Source organism: Sus scrofa, chromosome 8 (genome assembly GCF_054392235.1).
Source record: "Sus scrofa isolate SSC_HxYL_T2T_F1_AM1 chromosome 8, Sscrofa_HxYL_maternal_Yorkshire_Landrace_v2.0, whole genome shotgun sequence".
Taxonomy (NCBI): domain Eukaryota; kingdom Metazoa; phylum Chordata; class Mammalia; order Artiodactyla; family Suidae; genus Sus; species Sus scrofa.
The window spans coordinates 69,886,505-69,914,433 of record NC_139390.1 but is presented as its reverse complement, the minus strand read 5'-3'; the positions used below and the strand labels follow the sequence as shown (position 1 = coordinate 69,914,433).

At 37.9% G+C, this 27,929-nt stretch overlaps 2 protein-coding genes across 17 annotated transcripts in view; one reads left to right on the top strand and one right to left on the bottom strand.

The window, feature by feature from the left end:
* The window catches only part of LOC106504681 (uncharacterized), an 86,842-nt gene extending 76,092 nt beyond the window's left edge, over nt 1-10,750 (bottom strand). The window contains exons 1-3 of the mRNA XM_084971124.1: nt 10,691-10,750; nt 10,055-10,433; nt 1,844-1,874 (exon numbers count right to left, since the gene is read on the bottom strand). Of these exons, the coding sequence (XP_084827250.1) occupies nt 1,844-1,874; nt 10,055-10,433; nt 10,691-10,750 (470 nt within the window). The remainder of the gene's footprint in view (nt 1-1,843; nt 1,875-10,054; nt 10,434-10,690) is intronic.
* Nucleotides 10,238-27,929, top strand: part of EPHA5 (EPH receptor A5) — a 319,713-nt gene continuing 302,021 nt past the window's right edge. For 9 of the 16 annotated variants that reach the window (XM_084973907.1, XM_013978750.3, XM_084973902.1 and 6 more), the window contains exon 1: nt 10,909-11,156. In XM_084973907.1, coding sequence (XP_084830033.1) covers nt 10,967-11,156 — 190 coding nt within the window. In that variant the 5' untranslated portion in view covers nt 10,909-10,966. Of the gene's footprint in view, nt 11,157-27,929 lie in introns of all 16 variants that reach the window. The other 7 variants (XM_084973911.1, XM_084973909.1, XM_084973903.1 and 4 more) reach the window with 4 other exon arrangements.

Below are 27,929 nucleotides of genomic sequence, written 5' to 3'. Positions count from 1 at the left end.
ACCTCCATATGCTGCAGGAGCGGCCCAAAGAAATAGCAAAAAGACAAAATAAATAAATAAATAAATAAATAAAATAAAAAAATAAAAAAAAAGAAGATCCAAAATGGGAAGATACAGCCAAGGACTTCAAGTACAACTCCCAATACAAAATAATGAAGATTAGTGATTTTTGCTTTTCTAGTGCTTTTAATTTTCTCTTTTTCTGGAAAAGTAAACCTTTGCGCACAAATAAATATGGTATTTTTCCCACATTGTGCTTGGAGAAAACAAGTCATAATCCTATGAGAACATATATGATGATGTTTAAAAAGAAATCTGTTTCTATTTTCCTCAGACCAAGCGCCTGACATTTCAAAAGATAAGAAGTACTGCTCAGCTCAAATGAACTCAAATATATCTCTGTAAATGTATTTGAACTCATCTTTTGAAATATAAGATGAAGTGATATGAGTTACTCATTCAGGTACTGGAATACAAGAGTTAAGAGTCTAAAACAAAATTTTTAAGGAGAAAGAATGATGTCAAAGAATATATTTTGAATAAATCAAGGAAGTAAAGTTTATGTGACTATTATTTCATTAAAATAATTGGATATCTACTATTATACTTAAATTTAAATATAAAATATGTTATGGAATTTTATATCAAGATATTCTTTCAATTTTCTGAAATTTTTTATTTCAAATATTCTCTTTTTATTTAATATTCCATTGACTATTTCACTTGCTTTTGTGTGTACATACTGAACATTTTTGAGGTTCAATTATTTTCTTTTTACAGAAATTTATTACACAATTGGATCTAATTCATTCTCTCTTTGTTGAATAGGTGTAGGTGCAATGGGCATGGCTATAAACCATATATCATTAACAACCAAGGATGCTGCTGGAGTTTCCATTGTGGTGCAGTAGGTTAAGAATCCGACTCCTGTGGCTTGCTGCAGAGACCTGCGTTTGATCCCAGGATTGATACAGTGGTTAAAGGATCCAGCATTGCTGCAGGTGCACTATAGGTCACATCTATGGCTAGGATTCAATCTCTGGCCCAGGAACTTCCATATGCTGGGGGTGCAGTCAGAAAAAAAAAGAAAAGAATGACGAAAATTGGCATAACATAAGGCTCAATGATTGCACTCCTGGACATTTACTCCAAAGATGTGAAACATTTTCACACTGGAACTTGTACATGAATATTCATATCAGTTTTACCTGTAGTAGGCCAAAGCTAGAAACTACTCACCTATCTTTCAATGAGTGAATGGTTAAACAAACTATGGTATATCCATTCCATAGAATAGTACTCAGCAGTCAAAGGGAATGGGCTCTTGATATACCAACAATTTGGATGAATCTTAAGGAAATTATGCTGAATGAATAAAGTCATACTCAAAAGGGTACTATTCTACATCATCCCACTTAATGTAACACTGTGAAATAGTATAACAAAAATGGAGAATTTAATAGTGGTTTCCAGGAGATAGGGGCAGAGGGATGTGTGTGGATACAAAGAAATAATATGAGGGAATATTTTCATGATGATATGAATGCCTTGATTTTCCTAGAGGTTACATAGGCTAAAATACAGGGAATCAAATTGCATAGACATACACACTCAAATACACACATACCAATACACAAATGAGTGCGTCTATAATGGTTGAAATGTGAGTCTCTATAAATTGTACCAATGTCAATTTCTTCGTTTTAATTTCACATTATAAATGTATCATATTAACATTGGGGGAGATTTAGGGATTCAGGGAAGGTACATATGAATTTTTTGTACATTTCTTTGCAATGTCTTGTCTATAATAATTTCAAAATGAAATGGATACAAAACTCACCTGTAGTAAAATAGTTTTGACAGGAAAAAACCTTAAAAGAAAGTGCAATGTTTTAGAAGTTTGCATTTTTGGGACCCTATCACATCTTGAAGGTACTAGTGTTCACCACTATTCACCTCCCAATTGCGGGGGGCGGGGGGGCTATAAAAACCTTGTCCTCAGGAGTTCCTGTTGTGGCTCAGCGGTATTGAACCTGACTAGTATCCATGAGGATGCAGGTGCAATCCCTGGCCTTGCTCAGTGGGTTAAGGATCTGGCATTGCCATGAGCTGTGGTGTAGGTCGCAGATGCGGCTCAGTTAGGCGTTGCTGTGGCAGCAGTGTAGGCTGGCAGCTGCAACTCCAATTGGACCCCCTAGCTTGGGAAACTCCATATGCAGTTAAGCACAACCCTAAAAAGCAAAACCAACAAAAACAAAAAACCCAAAAACTTTGTCCTCAGATTATTCCAAGAAGGTTTCACACACTTTCCATGAGCAAAAGCTTGAAAGTGATACTCTATATACCAAAGGGTGCATTTTCATATTTGCCTTTTGGGGTATTTTTAATTATTCTTTTTTAAAAATTATTCTTAACAAGAAATAGAATTTGATTCTAAGACAATAATACTGGGAATATATTCTGTAAAGGTACAAAAAAGGAAGATTTTTGCTTTTACCTGGATATTTTGTTCTCTGGAAATATTATTTGTTTAATATTTTAAATATACATTTATGAAATACATACCCACTTTCATATTTTTACTAATTTCCATTTAATAAACAAATTCAGTCTTGACAATAAAAATTAATACTTGGATAAACCTTGCCTATTATATCAAGGTTTTAATTTGTGATGTATGTTCATGCTTAGGTCTTTTGGTGAGTCATGTTCTTTTTCAGAGGCCATCAGTACTGCCAATTAAATCTATTTTCAATTACAGCCAAAAAGGCCTGAAAGTATCTTTAATGGAATCAACTAGTCTTACTATACATCATCAGTAACATTTCCATATCTACATTATGTCTTTTTATCAGTTAAAAATAGTTAATGATATATATCTGTCCTATCCACATAGCTTTCATGTTTTCATAAAAGTTAATAAAAGTAACATGAAGGAAACATGAAGGAAAAAGTGTTATTTCAGAAGCTGGTTCCATTTTGAACCAACAGGACTCTTCATGACTTTTTTTTGAATTATGATGGTTGAGAATATCTGGGCATAAGTTTACTGAAGAAAGTGACTTTGGGCATGTTCTGCTTAGTTGAAAAGATAGAAATTTAGGTGCTTGGAAGAGGAAAAAGTGAGCAAGAGTGGAGAGAAGGAAGCCAGGAAAACAGACACCAGGAAACAACTTGATGAAAAGTATTGCTCCAGAGAAATTCTCTGTGATAGTTCAGGCCATAAAACTTTAGGACACTGAAGTTAATATCAGTTTTCACAAATTCTGTGATCAACTCTTCCTCTCTTTTTACCTATTTTAACAAAATTAGCTTTTCAAAGCCTACACGTTTTGTAACAAGTTTGAGGGATGTTGCCAATTATGAAGTAAGCCAATGTAGAAAGAAAGCAGAAGAAGAACTGCCATCAGAATTGTCAGAATACTTGGAAATAGTATGTACATGCCATAAAAATGATTAAATCAAACAAATAATCACCCCTAGCTATTTTTAGAATGGAGTGGGGAGTAACTGAAATAATTTTATTTTACGGCTTTATGGTAGTAAAAAGTTACTCATCACCATCTTTCAGCTTTCTTCTATCGCTGTTTCTTTTATTTTTTTCTGTGTGTATGTGTGTGAGTGCATACATATTTTCTTCTAAAAATGTTTACTTCTATTTTTCTATTGTTACACAAATAATAAATGCTATTTGTAGAAAATTCAAAAATAAGAAGTGAAAATTACCTCATCAGTCATACACGAATGTCATTAATGGCACATTACTTTCCAAATTTAAAAAATTCCTTTGTTGGCATTCCCGTTGTGGTGCAGCGGAGACGAGTCTGGCTAGAAATCATGAGGTTGCAGGTTCGATCCCTGGCCTTGCTCAGTGGGTTAAGTATTCAGCGTTGCCATGAGCTGCGGCGTAGTTCGCAGATGCAGCTCGGATCCTGCACCCCTATCCCAGGAACCTCCATATGCCATGGGTGGGGCCCTAGAAAAGACAAAATAGACAAAAAAAAATTCCTTTGTATATATCTTCATAATTTGATATTTTAGAATTTATGTACATAGATATTCTTCCAAGCATTTAAATGGTCTCATAGTGTGTGTGTGTGTGTGTGTGTGTGTGTGTGTGTGTGTGTATTTTTTTTCTGAGCCAGGCCCTCGCCACATGGAAGTTCCCAGGCCAGGGATCAATCCCGTGCCACAGCAGTGACAAGGCTGGACCCTTAACCTGCTGAGCCACCAGGGAGCTTCCCATAGTGTTTTGTTATACAGATATATTTAACACTTCTTAATGAATAGATTGTTTCTTTTATCCATTAAAAATTGTGTTTAGGAGTTCCTGTCATGGCTTAGTGGTTAACGAATCCGACTAGGAACCATGAGGTTGTGGGTTTGATCCCTGACCTCCCTCAGTGGGTTAAGGATCTGGAATTGCCATGAGCTGTTATGTAGGTTGCAGATGTGGCTCAGCTCAGATCCCGCGTTGCTGTGGCTCTGGCATAGGCCGGTGGTTACAGCTCTGATTAGACCCCTAGCCTGGGACCCTCCACATGCTGAGGGTAAGGCCCTAGAAAAGACATAAAGACAAAATAAAAAAAAAATGTGCTTAATCCTTTAGTTCATTTTAATTAATTTGCTTAAGCTATAATAAGTATAACTGCTGAATATATGGCTACCCACACTTAAAAGTCACAATGGTATTGTGAAACCACTCTAAAAAGATGTTCCAGATTCATGTGTTACCCACAGAGAATGAGAGTTGTCAGCTTTTACCTAGAAGTCTATTCCATGGACAATCAACAATGGTATCAAAAGCCTGCTGGCAAATGTATCCCTTATTTACTTCTGCCATTGAGCAAATTTATCAGTTTTCCCCCAGCAGACTATAGCTAATTAAATTACAAAATGCGTTCTTGTATGAGTGGATTATTTGTGGATTTCAAGTCAGTATATGCCTTGAATTTAATAAAATCCTTTCTCTGATTGTGAAAAATAACATAGCTTATTTTTCACATATCAGCAAAGACTTCTAGAGTCTAGAAAATGGTTAGAAAAGTGGAATTTTAAGTGAAATGTGTCACTCTCACAGTATATCACTTCAATCTTATGACTCTTCTGAGCACACTTTTCCTAACTTCTTCAGCCCCGAGAGTCCTTGTTATTTCAGTGTCTACATCTTCATATGATGCCAATTGTCCAAGATGCTGGAGGCAAAGAGCAACCAACAAACTTGCTGTCAAGTCAGTGTGGCTCCTCATCAGCTTCAGCAGTCTTGGCCCCCTAGTGGAAGGTGGGCAATTGTAGTACATTGATATAAAGAATAAACCAACCACCAACAACAATAAAAATTGGTAGCTCTTTGGATCACTGTATTTATTTCCATATCTTGTTCTTTATTCTTAGTTGCAAAACTCTCTATTAATACTCACAGTGGGGAGCTCCCATTGTGGCTCAGTGGGTTAAGAATCTGACTAGTATCCATGAAGATGTGCGTTCAATCCCTGGCCTCGCTCAGTGGGTTAAGGAACTAGCAATGCTATTAGCTGGGGCATAGGTTGCAGATATGGTTTGGATCTGGTGTTGCGGTGGCTGTGGCTGTGGTGTAGGCTGCAGCTGCAGTTCCCATTTGACCCCTAGCCTGGGAACTTCTATATGCTGTGCATGCAGCCCTAAAAAGAAAAATAGAAAAAGAAAAAAAAAAAACAGTGGAAGATTTTATTCTGTCCTCAAAATTCATAGAAAAGAGAAGAAATCAGTGCTGATTATTACAACAAATCTGTGTAATAAGTGAAGTTTCTGGTAAGAAATGCTTTAACATATTGTTAAGTAATAAAACAATTTACATATTTAAATCCTAATTTATTAAAATTTATTAATTCATTATTTTAAAAATTAATTACCCAACCCACAATCCGTTATATTTAAATAAATAAATCTAACTTTGTTAGGTAAAATTATGGGTCATTAATAGAGGAAAAAGGGATTATAGGACTTTTTAAAAGTTCTTAAAAAACAAAATAATAATTTAAAGCATTTTGTTTTTATATTAACTAAATTAAAAGGCAGCATATAAAATAATATGTTAGCATTAACTTGGTTGTTTTAACAGCTATTTTTGATTGCTTAAATATATCTTAATCTTTACTTTTGCAATCAAAATAACTGACATCACCATATATATATATAGATAGTAAGATAGATAGATATAGATACAGATATAGATATAGACAGATATCTATATCTCCTGGAAATCATGGATTTGAAAAAATAACTTCAATACATCTAATAGTTTAATTAGGATAACTTGTAATTTCATATTTAAAATCTACCATGAGTTAAATTTTGCTTTGCTTTTTTTTCCCCCAAATTCTACCAAAGAAAGAATTTGTTACAAAAACATTTAAAACAATTATGTAAAACATTGCAAAGATTGTATAGTATTTAGGAACCATGTTCTTTGGTTTATGAAGTTTTATTTAATTATTTTTTATAACAATTGTTGCTTGTGCTTTCTCCCATAGGTTTATATGAGCTTCCTGCCATCTGTTTGTGCTAATACTATGTCCACATACCTCAGTCTTGTTATTTTCTTGATTTGGCCCTTTGTCCCAACTGTACACAAATTGTGTACCTGTTTTTGTGTACATGAGACAGTTTTTTTCCCTCATGTAATGCTCATTTAGGATCCATCTTTTCTTGTTATTTGGCTAGTTTCTTTGAGATTTAAATAAACATGAAAATTGGAATATTTTTTATTTATTAATTGTTCCCATTAATGCAGAACTCTTGGGTAGTCTGATTTTTTCCCAAATAACTGGTTATCAAATTTATTCTTTACTTCTGTTACATTACAATTTTCTCACATGGAGTTATTGTCATGGGTTGAAATTGCCATATTTTATAAGCTGTTGGACTACTTAGGTTGCCTCACCTAATTTCCTCAGTCTTCTCATCATTAACATGGGGCTAAACTACACAGACATAATGGGTGAAGTGTCAGCATTCAGTAAAATAATTAAAACATCACAAAATGCTTCACACGTAGCAAATCTTAATATTGGCAAGTCCGCTTATTAAAATTGCTACTTCCGTTGTTATACTTTGAATGCAGTGACGATATACTCAGTTTTAATACACTAAATTTAAATATAATACCTTTTATAGGGTAGTAACCATTCAAGGTATCTTATCAAGTTGATTCTGAATATCTTTTCTTCATGAAAGCTTAACACAAAAGCCAAATCTAAACAGAGATCTAAGGAGACACCAGCCCCTTTCTCCATTTCGAGGCCATGGCAGTTATCCCAAACAACAAGAAACACAAACATCATAGGCTCTCTTGTGCAAAGCAATGGTATGAAGGAAAAAGACAGATCTAGTTTTCATGCAATACCATCATCCAATATAAGTATGCTAAGAGTATTTCCCTGACAAGAAATCAACACATGGTCAAAAATAAGATTTCCTTTGAGCTTGAGGCCCAACCAAACCACCATCATTGCTTTCTCCAATTAACCTTCATTAGACCAAAAAATGACTTTCATTGCTGTCACTATGGCTTCATTTTACAGCTGTTCATTCTTTCAAAGATACATAATAAATATTATTAAACAACCATGAAAAAGATGTCTGCTATTTAAGGTAGAGAATTCAAAGGATTTTGCATTCTGTGTTTAGTCCCGTAACAAGGAGAGAGCATAATTCCCACCATAGAGAACAGTGTCCCAGGTTTTCTTTGACACACCTGGTTTAAATTCTATCTCTTTATCCATATATATTAGAATATGTATATTATATTATAACATATATGTTAATATATATTATTTATATATTAGAATACATATTTTATTATATTGCATACTATATAGAATATAGATACATATTAAGATGTAATTATATCTCTTCATCCATATATATTAGAATATGTATATATTATGTATTTATATATTATATTTATATATATTAGAATATTTATGTTAATATATTTTATATATTAGAATATACATTTATAGAATATATTGTTATATTTATGTAAATTCAAATATATCATATTTTATATTCAAATATATCATGTTAGAATATACATATTATATATATAATATATATATTAGATAATTTGTTCCAGTTTTTCATTCAGGAAATATTCTCATTGCCTGGATTGGCATAAATAATAAGCTGTGGATCCTTGGAGAAGGAGAACCTAATCACTTCTTCCCAGAACAGCAAACATCAGTCTTGACACCTTGACTCTCCTTGGACACTGAGTGGGGTTATAGATGAGAGAGATGTATGTGAGGGGATGGGGCAGGGGCAGTGTTCAGTATTTTTAGGGGGCAGAATTTCCGTAGAGTGGAGTGCCCCATGTAAAAGCAGAGGGGTATGAGACAATTTCGCGAATAGTGAATTCAAAATGTTAGTGCAAAAGAACATGGAAAATTTAAGTCCTTTGTAGTAGAAGGTTTTCAATGATAGGCTGAATAAATTTGGGAATTTTGCAGTCAATAGTAGATAGATGAACAGAGTAGTAACATAAATGCATGTTACTGGATAGTAACATATGGAACACATGGATATGGAAGAGAAGAGAACTTGAAGATCATCACCTTCAAATCCTTCATTTTACTGCTGAAGATACTGAGACCTACAGAAGTAAAACAACAAGCTCAAAGCCCCATTAAACTGTCTATGTTTCATACACAGCATTGTTATATATTCACAGGCTTTCGATAATTTCCTTGATATTCTGTTTGGATGTTTTTAAGCAACTCAACTATAAATTTGTGGGGAGGAGCTTACATTCTAAATGGTCTTTAAATAGAAACATAAATTTCAACATTGCATCTCTCTGTGAGACTTCTTGCCAAACTGAAAGAGGGATTCACTGTCATTCCTCTAAATTTGCTTCATGCATTTGGAGCACATCATAATAGAAAGAAGCTGCTTTTAGATTTCTGGTGCCAACACATTTCAAGGGGAAAAAAATCAAAGATGAGCTTCCACCTCTTCACAAAACTGCATTTCTGCTGCTTTATTCTTTCATCTCTATTGCAAATATTTAAACAAAAAAAAATGTCATGAAGTAAAAATTATGAGAAATGTATTGTGAAGTAAAAGTGATCAAGGTAGATATCAAGGTTGGAGAGCAGAGTCACTTTTATTAGGTGTGAGTGCAAACCCAATCTTCACAGTAGTTACTATACACCAAATTAAACGAGATACTCTTCCTCTAAAAATCGCAATTTTTGGAGATGCTTTATTTGCAGACTTTAAAATAAAATGCCAGTATACTAAAACTGCCCTTCAGATGTATTGCTTTGAAAAAAATGAATGAGAACATTGAAAAAAATAAAGCAAGGGAAGACATAATAGAGGTGAAACATGAAAATTGTTTTCAACCGTTTTTTTCCTAATTATTTGTTGTCTCTCAGTGCAGAACATAAGAAATTCAAATAACTAATTTAAAATGCCCGAAAACTAACTGACCCATGCCAATTTTACTAATTTCATATATCTGCATATCGCATAATTTGCAAAATATAAAACATTCTCTCAACGAAATTAATGAATTAAATCATCACATCCTAAAGTACCTGGCAAACCACAATTCTCAATTGCCAAATTTTTTGACTCTCTGAAATCTCAATCAAAGCTACTAGCTGTCTCTATATTTAGAAATTCTACCACTTTGAAGAAAATGTTGACTAATTATCCCATCCCTGCCGCCGAAGTATTCGAAGAATAGAAAGGGTCAGCAGCAGTGAGCGATGGGGGTGTTTAAGAAACTAGCCACGGACTAGCACAGCCTGGGAATGCTTGGCTATGTGACGACAAGACTGTTGATGCCCCAAGCCGCTGATGGGCAGCAGGCAACATGCCAGACCTAGGGACCCGCTTTTCTAAGCGCTGCCTGCAGAACTAGGGCGGATTTCCCTTCAGCCTCTCGGGGCCCCGGTCTCGCTGGCGTTGTCAGGAGAATTCTTCGCCCTAATTATCCGCGGAGGAAGACGCGTCTTGCCCGGAGACCGCTAGGCAACACTCACCACGGCAGCCTCCAGCTTACCTCCCTCCGTGGGTGTGTGGCTTCGTCTAAGCAACTCACACTTACAGTACAGCTCGCCGGCGACGCGGCGAGCAGCGAGGGGCGGGGGAGCTGGCAGGAGGGGCGGGGGGAGGGTGGGAGGCGCGGAGCGAGGAGCGGAGGAGACGCCAGACCTCAGACTCGGCAGGAGCGCGCCGTGGCGGTGCAGTTCCGAGCTTGCCAGCCCAGCCGCACACACACCGCCTCCCGGAGCAGCGGGAATCGCAGCAGCTGCGGGCCGCCGCCGCCGCCGCCGGGCTCCACGCTCTGGCCCGCTTGCCGTCAGTTCCTCCCCTCGCCGGCACTCAGCCCGCAGCTCCTTCCTTCTCTGACAGCCTCCTGGAACTCTCCGGATCTTTTCCTACGTTCCCCTCTCTCGTATTTTCCCCACCCTATATTTTCCCCACCTCTCGTCCTTTCTCCTTAGCCACCCTGCCTTTTTTCTCCTCTTTTTAGCGACGATTTCTTCTTAAGATGACTTGTCTTCCTTATCTCCGTCCACTTCAGCCCTGAAGACTGAAAAGGAGCCTGTAATCTCCCCCTACCCTCCACCCCCGCTGACATTTCAAAGACAGTAATCCTTAAAAGTCTAAAGAGGCACAGAACAGGACACGGGACCTTCTCGACACCCTTGGGTCCGGTCCCGAGCTGCACTATCCAGCGTAAGCAATAGCCCATTTAGCCCCCCTGGAGAGAAGGGAGAGGGGAGCCGAAAGCAAACTTCAGCCAGCTCGGAGGTGCCGAGCTTCCCGCATTTGGAGGAGCCGCGTTCCGGAAGGCGAAGGAGCCCACGGGGAACGCGGAGGAGCCGCCAGCCTCTCTCGCCCCCTCAGCGAGGCGGGAGCGGTGGACTGAGCGGCGCGGGACAGCGGCGGCGGAGGCGGCAAGAGGAAGATGCGGGGCTCGGGGCCCCGGGGTGCGGGACGCCGGCGGCCCCCGGGCGGCGGCGGCGGCGGCGGCGACCCCCCCAACACCCCTGCCTCTCTGGCCGGCTGCTACTCCGCGCCTCGCAGGGCCCCCCTCTGGACGTGCCTTCTCCTGTGCGCTGCGCTCCGGACCCTCGTGGCCAGCCCCAGCAACGAAGGTAGAGCCTTGGGGGTGGGGACCGCGGCGACCCAGGGCGGAGGGGCGAGGCGGGGCCTGGAAGCGCGGGTCCCGGCGCGCTGGACGCGGCGGCCGCGGACGAAATCGCACCTCTCCTCTCGGACTACCCGTTCGCCAGCCTTCTCGCTTGCTCCCCGCCGTCTGCGGTGGCATTGTTTGACAGGAGCTGCGGGGTGCTGGGCGCTGAACCTGCAGGAGGACCGAGGCTGTTTGGGGGGCTGGGAAGTTGCAAGCCCGGGGAAAGAGGGCTGCGAGACACGCGCAGGGAGGCTGGGTGCGGCTGGGTCTCACTTGAAGCGCGTGGAGAAGTGACATTTCGGGCTTGGAGGAGTGGGAAATGTTTCAAGCGCAGTAACAGGGATCTTGGGAGCGATGGGGCTGTTAGAAACCGTTATTTGAGGCTGGGGATGGGAAACGTTGAGGTGGTGGCTGGATGCTTTTATTTGGGAGGAAAGTGCCTTCTGGGAGCTGTTATTTAGGGCATCACCAGCTGCTATTCTGGGATAGGTGGTATGAGCTGTTATTTCTCAAGGGAGGGGTATGGCGAAGGACGGAAGGCGCCCCACACTGTGGGGGTGCCTCTAACTTTGGGGGTCTCCTAACCACACTCTGGCGAAATTAGAAGGCGGGAAGCTAGGATGCCTCTGGAGGCGGAGGTTGAGTGGGGGGTGATCGTTGCCTCCAGCAAGGTGCTGCTGGAACCCCCCGGGTCAGGTCTCCCCACGTTTCCGTGAGGCACAAACCCCGCTCCAGATCTTAAGAGTCCCCAGTTCTCCTCCCCACCCCCAATCCTGCGCTCTGGACCCAGAAGACTGTCCCCGCCTTGCAATGGGAGAGTGGGGCGGGCGCGGGAGCGGCACCTGCGCGGCGCTTCGGCTCCCAGAGCTGTGCTCGGCCACTCGGCCCCGGGTCGGCTTCGCCGCATTTGCTACACTCCCCGTAGGGGCTGCGCTCAAGGGCGCATTCCTCTAGGTTAGGGGCGGCATCGCAGATCCGGATCGGGGTTCTGAGAAGCGGTCAGCTCCACCACGAACACATCGAAAACCCAACCCCGCGGCTGGGGGCTAAGGTTTCCATTTGGGGCTCTGGATGCCTCGAGTGAGGCACAGAACCTTAAAAATCCCTTCCACTCGTGGGGCAGGGGACGCTGAACCGGAAAGATGAAGCAGCGGCGGCGGAGTCGTGTGTGTCCTCGTGACTCGCAGGGGTTGTGTCTTTGGCTGTAGGAGAAGGCGCTGAGCTGGTTTAGGAGCGCTGCCAGCTCCGTAGGAACCTGTGCAAAGCAGGGCAGCTGGAGACTTCTTACCCCACCCCCACACCCATGAACTTCTCACTTTAACTCCTAAATTTATTTTTAAAAAGCTGATTTAAGGATTATATGTAGATCGATCTATCGATCTACTACCCTTTCTTAACATAAACAGTGTGCATTTTTTACCTTCTCCATGAAGTTGAAAAATGTTTTCTGAAGTCTTAGTCCTTGTATTAACATGTCATGTTAGATTCATTATCTTAGAAGTCAGGAGGATTGTGACAGGGTTAGGAGTCCTTTTATTAACTGTCTTATTCCACCGAAAGGGGCATTCTGGTCTGGATTTCGAGTCATAGTTGTAGTATTATAATTTATTCTCCTGTGTGTTCCCGTTATGCTTCATTTTTTTTTTTTCCCAGTGTAATGGGGGAAGGGGCTAACATAGAGGTATAAAGTACTAGTAGCTCTTGGTTAGAGAGACTGGGAAGAAATGAGGTCTCAGAGAGGGTGGCGCTAAATAGGAACAGGAGTCGGGAGGGTGTGGGGAGGAAGAGGCAAAAGGAAATGGAGGGAAGCATGGAAACAGCACAGGTCTCCTAAGGTGGTGTATGCCAAGCTGGAGTCTGGTGGAAAGTAGACTGGCTGATGTTAGACTTAAATTAACACTGACAGGTTGTGTTATCGGTACCAACACACAGCAAAACTTGAACTTAAATGTGATAGGGGGTGCAGGGGTCTAACCTAGAGTGAACTGTACTGTACCGTTCTGAGGACGGTAAAAAGAAAAGCATGTCTGCTGTTTGGGGCACATCTTGTAACATCACTATTTTTACATAATTAGAAATAAAATTTTACTCTATATATATTTTACACACACACCCACACGTATCTCACTCATGCCATCTCTGCCCAACATAGTTTTCCATCTTTCCATTCCAGACCTTTAATATTTATGTTGTTCTCGTTTTGTTTCTCCATGATACTGCTATTCTAAATCAAAGAACAAGAAGATGAGATATTTACAGCAGTAGTTTATGTATTTAAAGATTCAGAATAGAGTTTTTAAGGTAGGTAGGATTGTTTCTAGAGGAACTTTGAAAGATCAGGGCAGGAAGATATTAGGTATGTACCATTTCCATTAATAATTTGCTCTCATATGCTTTGCCTTCTGCAACCTATAGATGCTCAGTGATTTCTCAGACTTTAGTGTATATATACATTATATATGTCTATGATATGAATGCTCTTATGTGAGAAAAAAATTCCAAGGCAGATAGAAATAAATGTGTTTGCATTTATGATAGGTATTCCAGTGATTTTTCAAATTTGAGTTTGGTAGAAATAACAGAATTGAACAGAAAAAGTCAGACTAGAATCTTCGACTGATATGAAATGAATGTTAGACTATATTGGGTAATAGTAAGAGGAAAATTTACTCTAGCTGAAATTCTAGAATAAGGTAAATATATCTTTACCTGGTTTATTATACACTTTAGGTATAAATAGCATGTGGAAGAAATCTTTGAATTACAGTATAATATACAAGCCTTATATTGTAAGATGATTCAGAGGCATATGTAAAGTAAAAAACTTACCTAAGATTGACCAAACAGGAAAAATATTAGCAACTGTTTCAACAAGTGAACATTTACATAGATTTAATACGTAAAGAGAGCATGTCCACTATTATGAATATTGGAGGTGGCCCTGAACTTATTCAGTAACTGCCACTTTTTGCTGTCTGGAGATATATTTGTAAACAAGCATTATTTGACAAGTGCTTTTCGCAGCAGGGATTCTTGGCCAATTACTGCTGAACAGCTCTGCATTGAAAATGATTCACCCGCAGTGAATCAAGCTTAATTCATTGAAGCTACAGTCAGTAATGTCCCAGTAAAGTGCTTCTGACAGTCATCAGCAGTTTGTATTTGAAAAGTCCAGTTTCTTGTCTCTAAGTGTTTTTGTATGCTTGAAAAAGTGGGATGGAGAGGTTCTGGGAGAAAAACACACACACACACACACACACAAACATAAGGTGAAAAACTGGGGGGAGGACGGCTAAACCATTAAAAAACAGTCATAAAACTGTACATGTTTTCAATGTAAAGAAAGAAAAGGAATAAAGTTTGTTTTAGGGTTTTTCTTGGCTTATAATAGGACCAGGCCCATAAAACGATTGGATGACACAATAGATTTGTAAAACTAAATGGCTTTGTTTTGTGGCCTTGTCATCCGGTTGTAATTCACTTCCTTTTAGATAGAGAGGCAGGACCCACAAGAAAAGGGACAGTAAAATTACTCCCTCACCAGGACGCTACTGAACAACAACAACAAAAAAGAGCTATTATCCCATTTGAATCATAGGTTGTTGGAACTAGGAAGGCACCATGAAGAGTTTTAGCTTTTTGCTTTATAAACCATGAATGGGGAGCAGAGACCTGGGTCTTGAAATTTTAAGCTTGTTTTGAGGTAGACAAAGATCTTCTTGGGTATCAGGGTGGCCTGTAAGAGGATTTCATTTCCTCATATAAGGCAGAGAAGTGGTTGAACAATTACCGTATTTCTAATGGATATGTCTCCGTTGATTGATAATATTCTTGGTATAATATTGTCACTTGTAAATAGTAATCCTTTAAGTCCACATAGAATGTAATCGGTATGGGAAAAGGATTCATTTTTTATGCTTATAAACCTTTATTTATTAGTTCTCTGCTTACAAAATGTGACCATTAGGAGTATTTCCATATGAAATATCAAAACGAGATGATATAGCTATTTATAGGCAAACATCCCCAGTTTAATTAAATATTAGACTTTATTCAGTATTGCCACTGTTGAGGAAATGACCATGCTTTAGTTATTTTGACTACGTTTTTGTTGATTGATTTGACCACTTGAATCTCCTTTGTTTGCAGTGCTTTTTAATGTATTTGCTTGAGTGACCATTTCTCCTTCCTTTGGAAGAAACCTTTCTACTTTTAACTGTAAAAACAGAGTATAATGTGCACGATTACATTAACTAGAGTTATTTTTCTTTTCTGACTCAACCAGTCTCCTTTTTAAAAAAAGAAAAATGTGCTGTTAGTATCTTGAAGAACTACTGAAAAAAGTGTTGTAATTCTTTATACTTCGTTTTTTCAATTTAAATTAGCAGATATATTTTAATTTTATTAATGAACAACTTGCACTTAAGTTAGTAAGCAGTATCTAATTACTCAAACATGATTGTCGTTTTTATAATCTTAAAATACTTTTACAATAGTTTTAACAAATCAAAATTAACTGAAGTTGGAATAGCCAGCCTTGCTTATAAATCATTAATAATTGTTTGCAGTATTTGTCCTTTTGTTTTCTTTTCAGAAAGAGTGACTTTTAACTATAAAAACAATACCAGAGCTAAAAATGTAGATTGTTACCTTAGAGACTCAATGATTCTTGCTGTTCTAATATCTCTAGTGAGTATGTATTTTTCTATAGAGCATAACAATTCCTACTTACATGCTCTACTGGGTAAATAGATATTTAGTTATTTTATCAAAATTTATATAATCAATTGGTTAGGGAGGGCTTCAAAGGAATTATCCTATTCTATTGCATACCTAAACATACATAATGATATTTTAGTTGACATTAGTAAATTTATCATCTGCTCTCTCATAGACTAAATGATAGACTTGTGTTTCTTGAATGTATACAAAGGGAGCTTAAAAATTAATTCTAAAGGCTTTGTAGACACAAGTTAAAAGAGTTCATTTTTTTCACAAAAAGTTTAATAGTACATAACTTTAAAGTAATAAGAAAAATAGATTTATTTAGTAAGATATATTTGATATAGGAAATGAATAACAGGAGATTCTCTGATCTGTTCATAATATCTTTAAAAGCACTATATAGCAATTAGAAAACTGGAATATTTGACAGTTATTCAATGTGAAAATCCTTTCTGAATTATCAGTGCCACTGAAAATGTTTAAATCAAAATATAAATGATCCATTTTTAAAATTTGGTTTTTAACTTTCAAAATAATTAGCATGAGTACTTAGCTTCCCTTTGTCATAGATTTAATTTCTCATTTTAGATTCTGACTTTCTAGACATTTGTTTATTTAGAGGATTTTAAGGTGTTTGAACAAGACAAAAATTTACTTTTGAAAAAGAAAGTGTTTAAGAATTTAAAATCCAAAATTCAAACAATAGCTCAGTTTTATAATACATTTGGTAACATATGCAAGGTGTTGTAACAAAGAATTTTCCACAAAAATGGTAGGATCACTGATGCCATACCTTATGAAATAGCTATTTATAAATTGAATTAAAAATAGGTAGTATAGGTATTCTTGAGTATTAAAACTTGATTGTAATCGGAAAAAAGATGGAATTGACATCTTTTTTCTAACACTATAGATTTCACATGTATAGGCTTTATTCATTTCATTTATTCTGATCATATAAAATAAGAGGTGGGTCTAATTTCAAATTCATATTAAATGACAATAGAAAACACAGTTGAATGATTTAAAACATAATTCTGATCAATGAATATCATGAGAAATAGATATTTTTTCATTCCCTTTTAATGTATTTTATTACTATCTTAAAAAATTCTTAGCCAGTATAATGTGTTTAGTGTAAGGCAAAGATAAAGAAAGAAAAAGAATACTGTAAAGTGCATAAGAATTTGAATTGTATCTGGTGAAATGTGTGGGAATTTAGGGCCTTTCTCTTTTTGTATGTGTATTTTTTAAAAGCTCAAATTTGTCATAATAGAATCTCTAATGAGAATTCCAGGTGTTACAGTCATAAAATAAAACCATAATTTAGTTGGTACACAGCTTGGACTTTTTGAAAACTATGTGGTTGGCATGATGACACCTAGCTGCCGTTTAATGTTAGTAGAATTTTTAATAATTTTTTTGTCTTTAGCAATTTAAAGAATCCATAAGGAGTCATTCCTATCATTTAAAAAAATGCCTGAAAATCCTCTAAAAGTGTGAGTTTTATCTTTACTCTCCCATTAACAATGTATTCAGTTAAGGAAAACCTTAGTAAGCTCTGTTCATAAATCCAGCTCCTTTTTTTTTTTTTCCTCCCCTGTAGTTTGCACAGCTTTTAGTCTCTGGTCAGTTTATGTGTTACTTCATTAACGTTATTTAACTAATTTCTTAAACTGTTGGAGAACATACAGAACCTTGTGGACCCTAGATCATGCATTCTTTCCTCTGCATCTCTCAGTAACTCAATATTCATGGCTTTAATTGTTGTGCCTTTAGTGAGAAGAGTACAGTAACTTGGCCTGATGGAGCAACCTGTTCTGGGTGTGTGTTAAGGTCACAGTTAAGCTGGAAGAGAGTGGGGAAAGATGTCAAGATGGCATCACTATGAACTAGATATTCATAGTGATGTTTTATTTTGTTTTATTTTTTATGTTATTAGAAAAATAGCATACTTGAGTGGTCGCACACATTCTAATTTTACATTTTGTTTTTACTGACTCTGAGGATATAAATTCCAGCCTAGTGGGAAAAAAAAAAAAAAAAAACAAACCAACAACTCCAGTTCATTTTATTTCATCCATTTAGTTCTTTTTTTCTTCTATTTCTCTGTAAATTCGGCAGTTTGGTTGAGTCATGCCAAATACTTGTGGCATTAGGCACCCCGCAGATTAAATAATTGGGATTAAAGTGTCTGTGATGATGCTAATTCTGTTATAGTTGCTGGACTACTGCCCAGGCTATCTTCTCCATCCATCAGACACGTCTTCGCTTCTAACTAAACTGGGCTCATAACTCTGTTTAAGTAAATGATCTGGTTAAAAAAAAAAAAAATCGAAGAGCCAAAACCGGAGGGTTGAAATATTTTGCATATGCTTTGTGAGAAAATGTTCCTACTTGGAAGCCTGTTTCCCGCTAAGTATTGGAAGATTTAGAGAAAATACAGTCTGTTCTCTTACTCAGAGATGGGTAGTGTCTTTTTTCTCTTGTAATAATTTCACACTCTTATTGTCATCTGTCGCATCTCCCTTTTCCCTCTCCTTCTCGTTCATTCCCTCTCTTCCTTCTTTTCTACTTCTCTTTCTCTCCCTCCTTCCTCTCTCCTCCCTCCCTTGTCAGATACTCCGTTTATGCAATGTCAAATCTAGAGAAGAAGGTAAAAACCCATCCAGGCAGGTGACTTCCAGCACTCCCCAAGAAGATTTCAATTGGGGTGATCAGACTATATATAGAGTCTTCTGTTAAATAAATCAGGGGACCCAGTCCATTAAGGTAAAGACTGGATTGTATCAAAGGGAGTTATATATTTTTTACTTGATTCTTTTTTTATAATGATTTTTATTTTTTCCATTATAGCTGGTTTTACTTGATGTGTAAGTCCGAAGTACAAGAGCTTAGGTGTCTTTGTCAGTTTTGCATTTCTTACAGGATGGCTCACTTATTTACTTTGCACTGGCTGCACTGGCTGTCCCTTCCCGCTCTAGGATGCTCGGACCAGTGGTCCCCAGCAGGCCTTCTCACTGTGAACCAAGTTGCAGCTCTCCTCCAGAGCCCTGGCCTTGCTCTCTAGCTGGGCAGCTGAGGCAAGTGCCCCGTTCTGGGCAAGGTGACAGTCCCTCTCCTCTCCCTGCACACCAGCTAGGCAGTGTAGTGATGCTGTCATGGGTGTCCTAAAAGGGGTACAACCAGGCTTCTGAGAAAAGTAGAGAATACTTGAGAAATGCTGTGTCTGAGGGATTTTAACCATGTCTAGTTTCAAACCATCGTATTTTTCTGGAAGGGGGATGGGCAGCAACAGCAGCTGGACCATTTAATCTTGCAGATTTAGAGTCAGAGTTTTTTGATTCAAGCCTGCAAAACAAAGCAAGTAAAGGATTAGATGGTATGGAATTATGGAAAAATAAATGAGAAAAAAACCAAACCAAACCTCTCACTTTGAAACTCAAAAAGAAGCTAGTTTTGTTTTGGGGTTTGGGGTTTTTTGTATTTTGTGGGGTTTTTTGCACTACCTTTGACTTCTGCAGACCTTTGTCTTGTTATTATTTTTTTTTAACCTCAGTTCTTTTGTCTATATTATGGTACTACTTCATATTTGTTGCTGTGGAGAACAAGCAAAATGAGATCATTTTCTAATTGGTGAGCACTGCACTACATGTGTATGAGTTGAGGGAGCGTAGCTGGTTAAAACTCTGCCCAGTCTGTACGTTACACTTCACTCGCTGGGTATGGACTAGGATAAAAGAAAACTGTCAGTGCTGCAGTCTTGTGGATTTAAGTTTATATTATGTGAGTAATCGTCCTTAAGAAATTCAAAAATATTTTAGTTTTGTAAGTATAGTAGAAATGACTTAGGAACACTTTGCTGACGCCTCGGTGCCAAAGCAGCCCACATCACAGGAGGGCTTAATTTTAATTAACTTCAGGATAACTGCCTCTCACTGGGTAGTGCAGAAGGGAGGCCTTTAAAGACTGTGAAATGAGCTCTGCCCTATATTAGTGATGTGTTCTTGAACCATCCACCTCAGATTCACATAGTTAAAATTAAGGGTTAACACACTCTCATAGGGTGGTTGTGAAAATAAAATAATGTGCAGTGTATATGTTGCTTAGTAAAATTCCTAGAGCAAAACAGATATATGACAAATGTTAGTCCCAGTGGTTTTCCCTCTACTAAATATGGGGTATTTGAGATAAGCTTTCAGAATCACAGGTTATTGTCTTCCTTGGATTGGATGATTAAAGGGAATCTGGGGCAGGAAAACAATCTAACCAAATTGCGTATGCAAATTTTCCATAGAGCTATCAAAGACAAAAATCAACCACATGATGTTGTCCTAATTTTCAGCTAGCTTCCTAATTATTTAGTATTGAATTCTGGGATTTGATTAGGAAATAAAGGGCAAATCAGTATAGGGATCAGGGGTTGCAAATGTTGTCTTTTACCTCATTTTAGCTCACGTAGAGGTCACATGTTTCTTATTAGCCACAGACCGTATCGAGAGATAGCTTCAAATGTTTTGGATATTTAGAACTAGTATATGTTATATATTAAATATTATACTTATTGTTATATATATTAAATAATACATATTTTAAATTACCTATATAATGCTACTGAAAGTGGATAATTGAGAGAACTAAATCCTTAAGTTTCCTGAAAACAGATGTCTGACACTATAATTTGACACCTCTGTTTTAATTTGAAATATACAGTTTTCTGATTTGTTCAATTATATTTAGTTTAAAACATGACTTAGGAATATAACTGAGCTTTTATAAAGGTTTTGATACAGTTTTTTGAAGGCTTACCTTTTTTATGTAGGTAACATAGGTAGAAGGAAGTTCACGGTGCATTGTATTTAGAGCTGCATGTGACATGTATGGGTGTATTTGCATGCATGAGTGCACCCACCCGTATACAGTAATTATAGCTACTGTCATTACTGATATGCCATGTGCCAAACATCATTTTAAAAGGTTTACATAGACACTGATTTGTTTTCCTCTAAACAAGCCCAGGAAATAATAATAATTAATATTTATTATTAGTATTATTCTGTTTTACACATGAGGAAACTGAGGCAGGGAATGGTTAACCATCTTGCCCAAGGTTACAGATCCAAAGTGGCAGACCTTTACATGAAATCCACACAGACAGACTCCAGCACTGCTCTTCTCAGCTCCTCTCCAGAAGGGGAGGCTGTTGGCTCAATTCCTTCAGGTATCCAGTTACTCCTGCTCCCAGGCAAGTGATGGCCCACCCCACAGACAGTGGGAAGTGATTTAAAAGTACATGCAAAAATTCATGGGGAGTCCTGAGGATATTTGTTCTCATGTTCATGTTCGCTCCTACCACTATTTTTTTTTCCCCTCTCACTAAACACCTGATCTCGTCATGGGCTCTTACACACTGATTGACCCCCAGTTGACATCCCCGCTCTTCATTGCCTAGAACCCCTCAGCACAAGGCAAGATCTCATCCTGCAGTTAATTCTTTTTTTATTTTAGGCCATGTATTTTTCAGTTTTTAAATTGTTTTCTGTTACTTCCATGTATAAGCAACCCTGTGCTCAATCCCTAGCCCAGGTTATACTGTAGACCTGCCTGTAGAGACCCAGAATCTATTGTCTGTTGCTGACCACTACCTCTTGCTTTATTGGGAATGGAGGGCAGTTCTGAAGATAAAGTTTTGCCTTAACTCATGACATTGTATTTTTAGGCAACAGGACTTTTGTAGCAGGTGAGGATACTTGAAATGTTTGGCGGGTTCAGTGGAAAATTCTTTCACTTTTGGTCTCCTATCCAAGGCGACCTTTTACGTGCTTTTTTAAATATACATGTTATATTAAATATTTTATAATCACTTTTATGTAGCTTATATTATTAAAATGCTTTATAGTTTACAAAATGTGCTGACCTACCTTATTCCAGGAGAATCTCATTAAAAAACAAAAACAAACAAAAAATCCTGTAGGATAGATTAGAAAAATCATTGCTACAAACAAAGGAACTAAACCAAGAAAATTTGATCTAGCAAAAAATCAGAACTAGTTTCAAAGTCTCATGGCTGCAGAATCAGTGTTTTGCTGTAGGAAGCAGTGGGGCAGATGGTGAGATGGTGAGAGCACAGGTCTGGAGTCTGGCTGAGCCACAATGAGCTTTGTGACCTTGAAAATCTAGAAAGCTAGAAAACCTCCCTGTATCTGTGAGGTTTTTTGTTTTTGTTTTTTTTTCTCTGTGAAATGGGAATATTAATACAGTTCAGAGTTGTAAGGATTGGGTTCACATCAGTCAAGTGTTTTGTAAAAATTCCGTTGCGCAGTAAGCATTCAGAAAGTGAATATTGCATGTGCTAAAAAAGTCGTGTGGGTTGGCACTCTGACATTTAGCAGGGTCTAATTCTCTACAGTAGTTAGTGAGTACTGTCTAATATTTATTGTAAATGGAAATAGCACAAGAAAAGCACTTGACTTCAATTCAATTGCTCAAGCAGTCCTTGTTTACTCCCTGGGTAAACCCTTCAAAGGCTCTCCAGTGCCCTCAGGATAAAATCTGAACTCCTTGAGCCTGAGAGCAGAGCTCTCAATGATTTGCCTCTGCCCCACCTCTCCTGCCACTTCCCTCCTGGACCCAGCACTCCAAGCTCCTGTGGCAGAGCGCTGCTCAAGGTGCAGTTGGATTGGGGCAGGGGGGCTGTGCTCGGTAGGAAGCTCCTTCCTTCACCTAAACTTGATCTTGATCTTTATACCCCTTCCCCATTGCCCAGTATTGTGTACCCATTTTTTTTCATGTGTAGCATATCACCCTGAGCTGGAATTGAGTTTTCCTTTGTTTATACATTTCTGATATTTGATAATAACAGAAATCCCTGTAAAAACTAAAAATTAACTGGAGGAAAAGTTCTCTTCTGAACTGAGACATTCCTACTAACAGAGGTAGTATGATGATTTGCCAACCAGAGCAAGTTAATTCCTAGAAAACTGGTAGGCTTTTATTTTTTCCTTGCATTTACCAAATGCATCAATATGAAGAAAGCTTTACCTGTCTGTAAACTCACTGAGAGCCAATCCCAATGCCTGATACTCCGTATGTATCAGTAAACTATGCTACACCCTATAAATTTATGTTTAAGGAATAATGGTCTTAAGTAACTTCTTTGTTTATTTAAAGATACTGCTTTTTTTTTTTTTTTTTTTTTTTTTTTTGTCATTTTGTCGTTGTTGTTGCTATCTCTTGGACTGCTCCCGCGGCATATGGAGGTTCCCAGGCTAGGGGTTGAATCGGAGCTGTAGCCACCGGCCTATGCCAGAGCCACAGCAACGCGGGATCCCAGCCGCGTCTGCAACCTACACCACAGCTCACGGCAACACTGGATCGTTAACCCACTGAGCAAGGACAGGGACCGAACCCGCGACCTCACGGTTCCTAGTCGGATTCGTTAACCACTGCGCCACGACGGGAACTCCTAAAGATACTGCTTTTAAACACACCCAGTCTCACCACATTACTGCGTTCTCTGGAAGAGCCCAAATATAGCTTTTATTTTTTTGCCAGATTCATAACTAATAAAGTTTAGAATCTCTGGTATTACTCTAAACTGAGATGTTGCCAACTAAATAGTTTATGATTTGTCAACCAAAACAAGTTTATACCAAGAAATTTGGCAGTAGAATACTTTATTTTAGATTTACCGAAAGTATCATTGAGAGGATAGTTGTACTGAGATTTGCAAACTGCTAGGAAATAAATATGTCCGGTGGTCACTGTCTCTTTGTGATTTAATCAACTACTGTTTTTCCTCTTCTTTTAAGTTCTCAGAATTCATATGACTTGAGCCACAATCAGACAACATAGAGTATTTTTTTCTGTTTTATGCATGACTTAATTTTACCTCTAGAAAAAACAATTAATATAAAACATCTGTTTCTTAATGGTTTCAATTTCTTGGGAGGAGATGGATTTACTCTTTCATTTGTTCTAGATTTCCTGGATAATTTAGACTGTCACTTTATGAAGCACTTTAGATTTACAACTTGGTAGGAATTCTTCATATTGCAGAGAAAGTAGCAGGAAGATCGATACCACCAACCATGTGAATAGAATAACACTAAAAAATAGGTTTATAAAGGGTAAAGCTTCAAATGGAATGATAATGGCTTTTTAAGTATAGTTTGGTTAATTTCTGGTTAGTGTGTTTAAGTCTAACTAGTGTCTGATTAGTATATTTAATTGAATACCCTTCTGGAACAGATATTTTTATTTACTCTAGAAATTCTAACAAATACATCAGAAGTATCAGTGGGTTAATACTGCTGTATTCTACTGAGCTGAGAATTCTTTGATCTCAATTTTTCTTCTGAATGGGAGGGACAATGATAACTGCTCTGAAGACTATTGCCATGTGATCTCCTTTTATTATCACGACAACCCCATGAGCTGGATGGTATTATTTCAATTTGTTGGTGGGAGATTGGGTTTGGGGAAAAATTAAGTAAATTGCATTGGGTCACACAAAAAATAAATTGATAGGCTAGAAACCAGGTGTATTTGATGTGGAAGCTCTTGGTTGCACCTACTATGTAAAGATTACATTTATTTAAATACACCTAAGTCTTGTGATTTGTATACTACTTATGCATACCATTTTTGAAGGAAGGAATGTTATTTTAGTATACAAACCACATGTTTCATAAGAAAATCAATTAATATATGAATAATATAAGCAAAAACACATGGAAACATAGAAAATCTATATCAAGAAAAATCTCACTATCATCAATGCTAAAGCAGTTGACTAGAAAACTTAGGTGTAAACTTTAAGTACACCATTCTCATTTCCTGGAAGAAAACCTGTCAGTTCATCAGGAAAAAGCATTTTTTTCCTGACTCTGGGGTTTGAAAGAAGCTGGTTATAGGCTTGTTTTGTGTTTGGGGTATTGAACAAGCCATGAATAATAGTCGTCACAGTCTTCAAAATATGCAGAGCTGATTTTCATCTAATAGTTTCTTATATAAGTCATTGTCGAAAGCCAAGGACAAAATATTAGAAGTGGTTTTCAAATTTCCCCTTTTTTTTTTAAGCAGCAGACACTCTTATTCAAAAGAAGTCACTATGGGAGCCCAATACATGAGGCAGATAACAACAGAGTTATTAGGTTTCCTGGCTGTTTTAACCTCCTCGCTTCCTTCATCAGCTTGTGCCTCTGAGACATCGTTTTGGAACTATAGGGGCCATTGTGGGCTCTGTGTGAAAACTGCTGTGTTAAAATATAAAAGGAATGATGTATAACAGATCAATGTGCTGCGATCTTGATGTGTAGCTTTCTAACAATCTAGTTGAAAAACAAATTATAATATATGGTAAAGTTTACTTTAAACCAATGGTTGGTTCATAACCCAAAGGCAGTTATCAGAGCCTACCTCAAAACATTATTAAATGTACTGTGTCTGGCACCTCCTACATTCACTGAATCAGAATTCATTAAAGCAAGTCCTATGGAAATCTGTTAAGTTTAGAACCCGAGAATCTGTACTTTTAGAACCTCCATAAATAATTCTGACTTTTGTCCCTGTTAAAGAACCCTTCCTGGAGTTCCTGTTGTGACACAGTGAAAACAAATCCGACTATTAACCATGAGGTTGTGGATTCAATCCCAGGCCTTGCTCAGTGGGTTAAGGATCTGTCTGCCATTGCCATGAACTATGGTGTAGGTCGCAGACACAATTTGGATCCTGCGTGGCTGTGGCATAGGCGGGCAGCTGTAGATCTGATTTGACCTCTAGCCTGGGAACCTCCATATTCTGCAGGTGCAGCCCCACCAAAACAAAACAAAAAACAAAACAAAATAAAGAACCCTTCCTTAGACCTATTCAAAATGATGTCTGTGGTCTAGGAGTGGTACCAGTTTACACCAGTATTAATGCAAAGATTAAGAGTTAGCTTTTCCAGACTCTTACTGAGATTTGACACTGTCACAAAAATCTGGCTGTGCAATTGGTAGATTCACCTCATTGAACAGGCCATAGCCCAGCTCTGAAATTGTCTGACTCAAGTTAACTGTGTATAAGGATCACTTGGTGGTGGGGACTTTATAAGATGTGGTCTCCTGGGCTCCACCTGATATCTTAATTTTGTAATTTTAGAAGCATCTAATGGATTTACATTTTTATGTCTTTTTTTTTTTTTCCATTTCTTAGGCTGCTCCCACAGCATATGGAGATTCCCAGGCTAGGGATCGAATCGGAGCTGTAGCCTCCGGCCTACACCAGAGTCACAGCAACACTGGATCCGAACTGCGTCTGCGACCTACACCACAGCTCATGGCAACGTGGGATCCTTAACCCACTGAGCAAGGCCAGGGATTGAACCCACAACCTCACAGTTCCTAGTCGGATTCGCTAACCACTGAGCCACGATGGGAACTCCTGGATTTACATTTTTAAAAAGCATTGTACATGATTCTGGTGCAAGGGGCAGAAAGACCACACTTGAATAAAACATTGAAAAAAAAATGCATCATTCAGAAAATACATAAAATATTTTCTATTATTAATCTCAAAAAGGAGAATATGAAAATGTACTAAAGCTAAAGGTAATATATATCATTATCAGAGAACACTATGCACAATAAGGACATACAAAATGTTAGGGGATTGTAATACAAATATCAGAGTCCAAAATTATTCTAAGTATTGTTTATTACATAATCAATGAAAGAGCATTAAATATCAGAACTTATCCTCAAAGTATATACTTTGATTTATATTTATTTTCCTAAATAATATAATATTATATTCATTTTTACTGTGTATGTGTATATGTGTGTGTGTATCCCTGAGTGGCAAATCTTAATTCAGATAATTATACCCTAGAGAATCTGACTTGGGGGATGCACAAGGATTATTTCACAAGTCAGATAAACTCAACTACTCTCAGGGCTAAGCAATTGGAAGGTTGAACAAATGAGTAGGATACTTCCTGTTTTACGCTCTGATGGATCCCTAAGACCTGGAACAATCCTTGGTATTTACATAGATGCTTAATAAATATTTGTGTAATGAATGAACCTTCGTTCATTGCAAGTGTCCACAGAACTTGAATAGAAGTTAAAGCAGTGTGCTAGACTTTTCCCTCAGTTATTTGTATATTATGTGTATTACATGGGATTGTATTAGGTTGAAGATAATAGCGAAACTGTCCAATGGTGTCTTAAAATGTTAAGGGCTTTAGACAAAGATGTTTGAGAACGAAGTTTCAGGGCAAATGTCTGGTGGCTTAATGACATCAGAACAGGAATCATTGTGACTTGTGTGACTTTACTCTCAAGCTTATCGTCTTATGGTTGCAAGAAGGCTGATGCCTCTCCGGGCATCACATCCCATTCAGAACAAGAAGGGAAAGAGAAAAGAATCATTTAGCTAGGACAACAAAACTTTCCCAGAAACTGGCCAGCAGATTTCTGTTTGTATCTCATTGGCCAGACCTATGTAACAAGATTCCCAAATTCAGTGGATGCTACGATTCTAGAACCATGATGATCATTTTTTGCTAATGCCCGTCTTGACCCATTGTCTGGTGCTGGGTCATGTTGCCACTCCAACACAAGTGAAATTATGATACCAAAGAAAGAGAAAGGATGTGAGAAATTAATAGCATCAAATAGCATCTGCTACAATACCAACCAAAAGTGAAAATACTTTTTGACATTTTGACCAAAAACAGATTTTAGGCACCAGGTTAATCAGGGAAAAATGACTGCTACTAGATCATCAATCTTATACCTGGCAAAGATGCATAATTTATTGTATTTTAAAAGACTAACTTAAACATTACTTTTCTTCTGTCATGAATCCTGCAGATTATTTTGAAAAGGATAATGAGAGGTGGGTACTAAAATGTTTATATTCGGCCACCTAAAATTATTGGGCACGATATTTGTTTGTACTTCTGTCTGTATCACTTTATATTTGACTAGTTTGTGATTGTTATCCAAGAATTTCTTGGTAATAT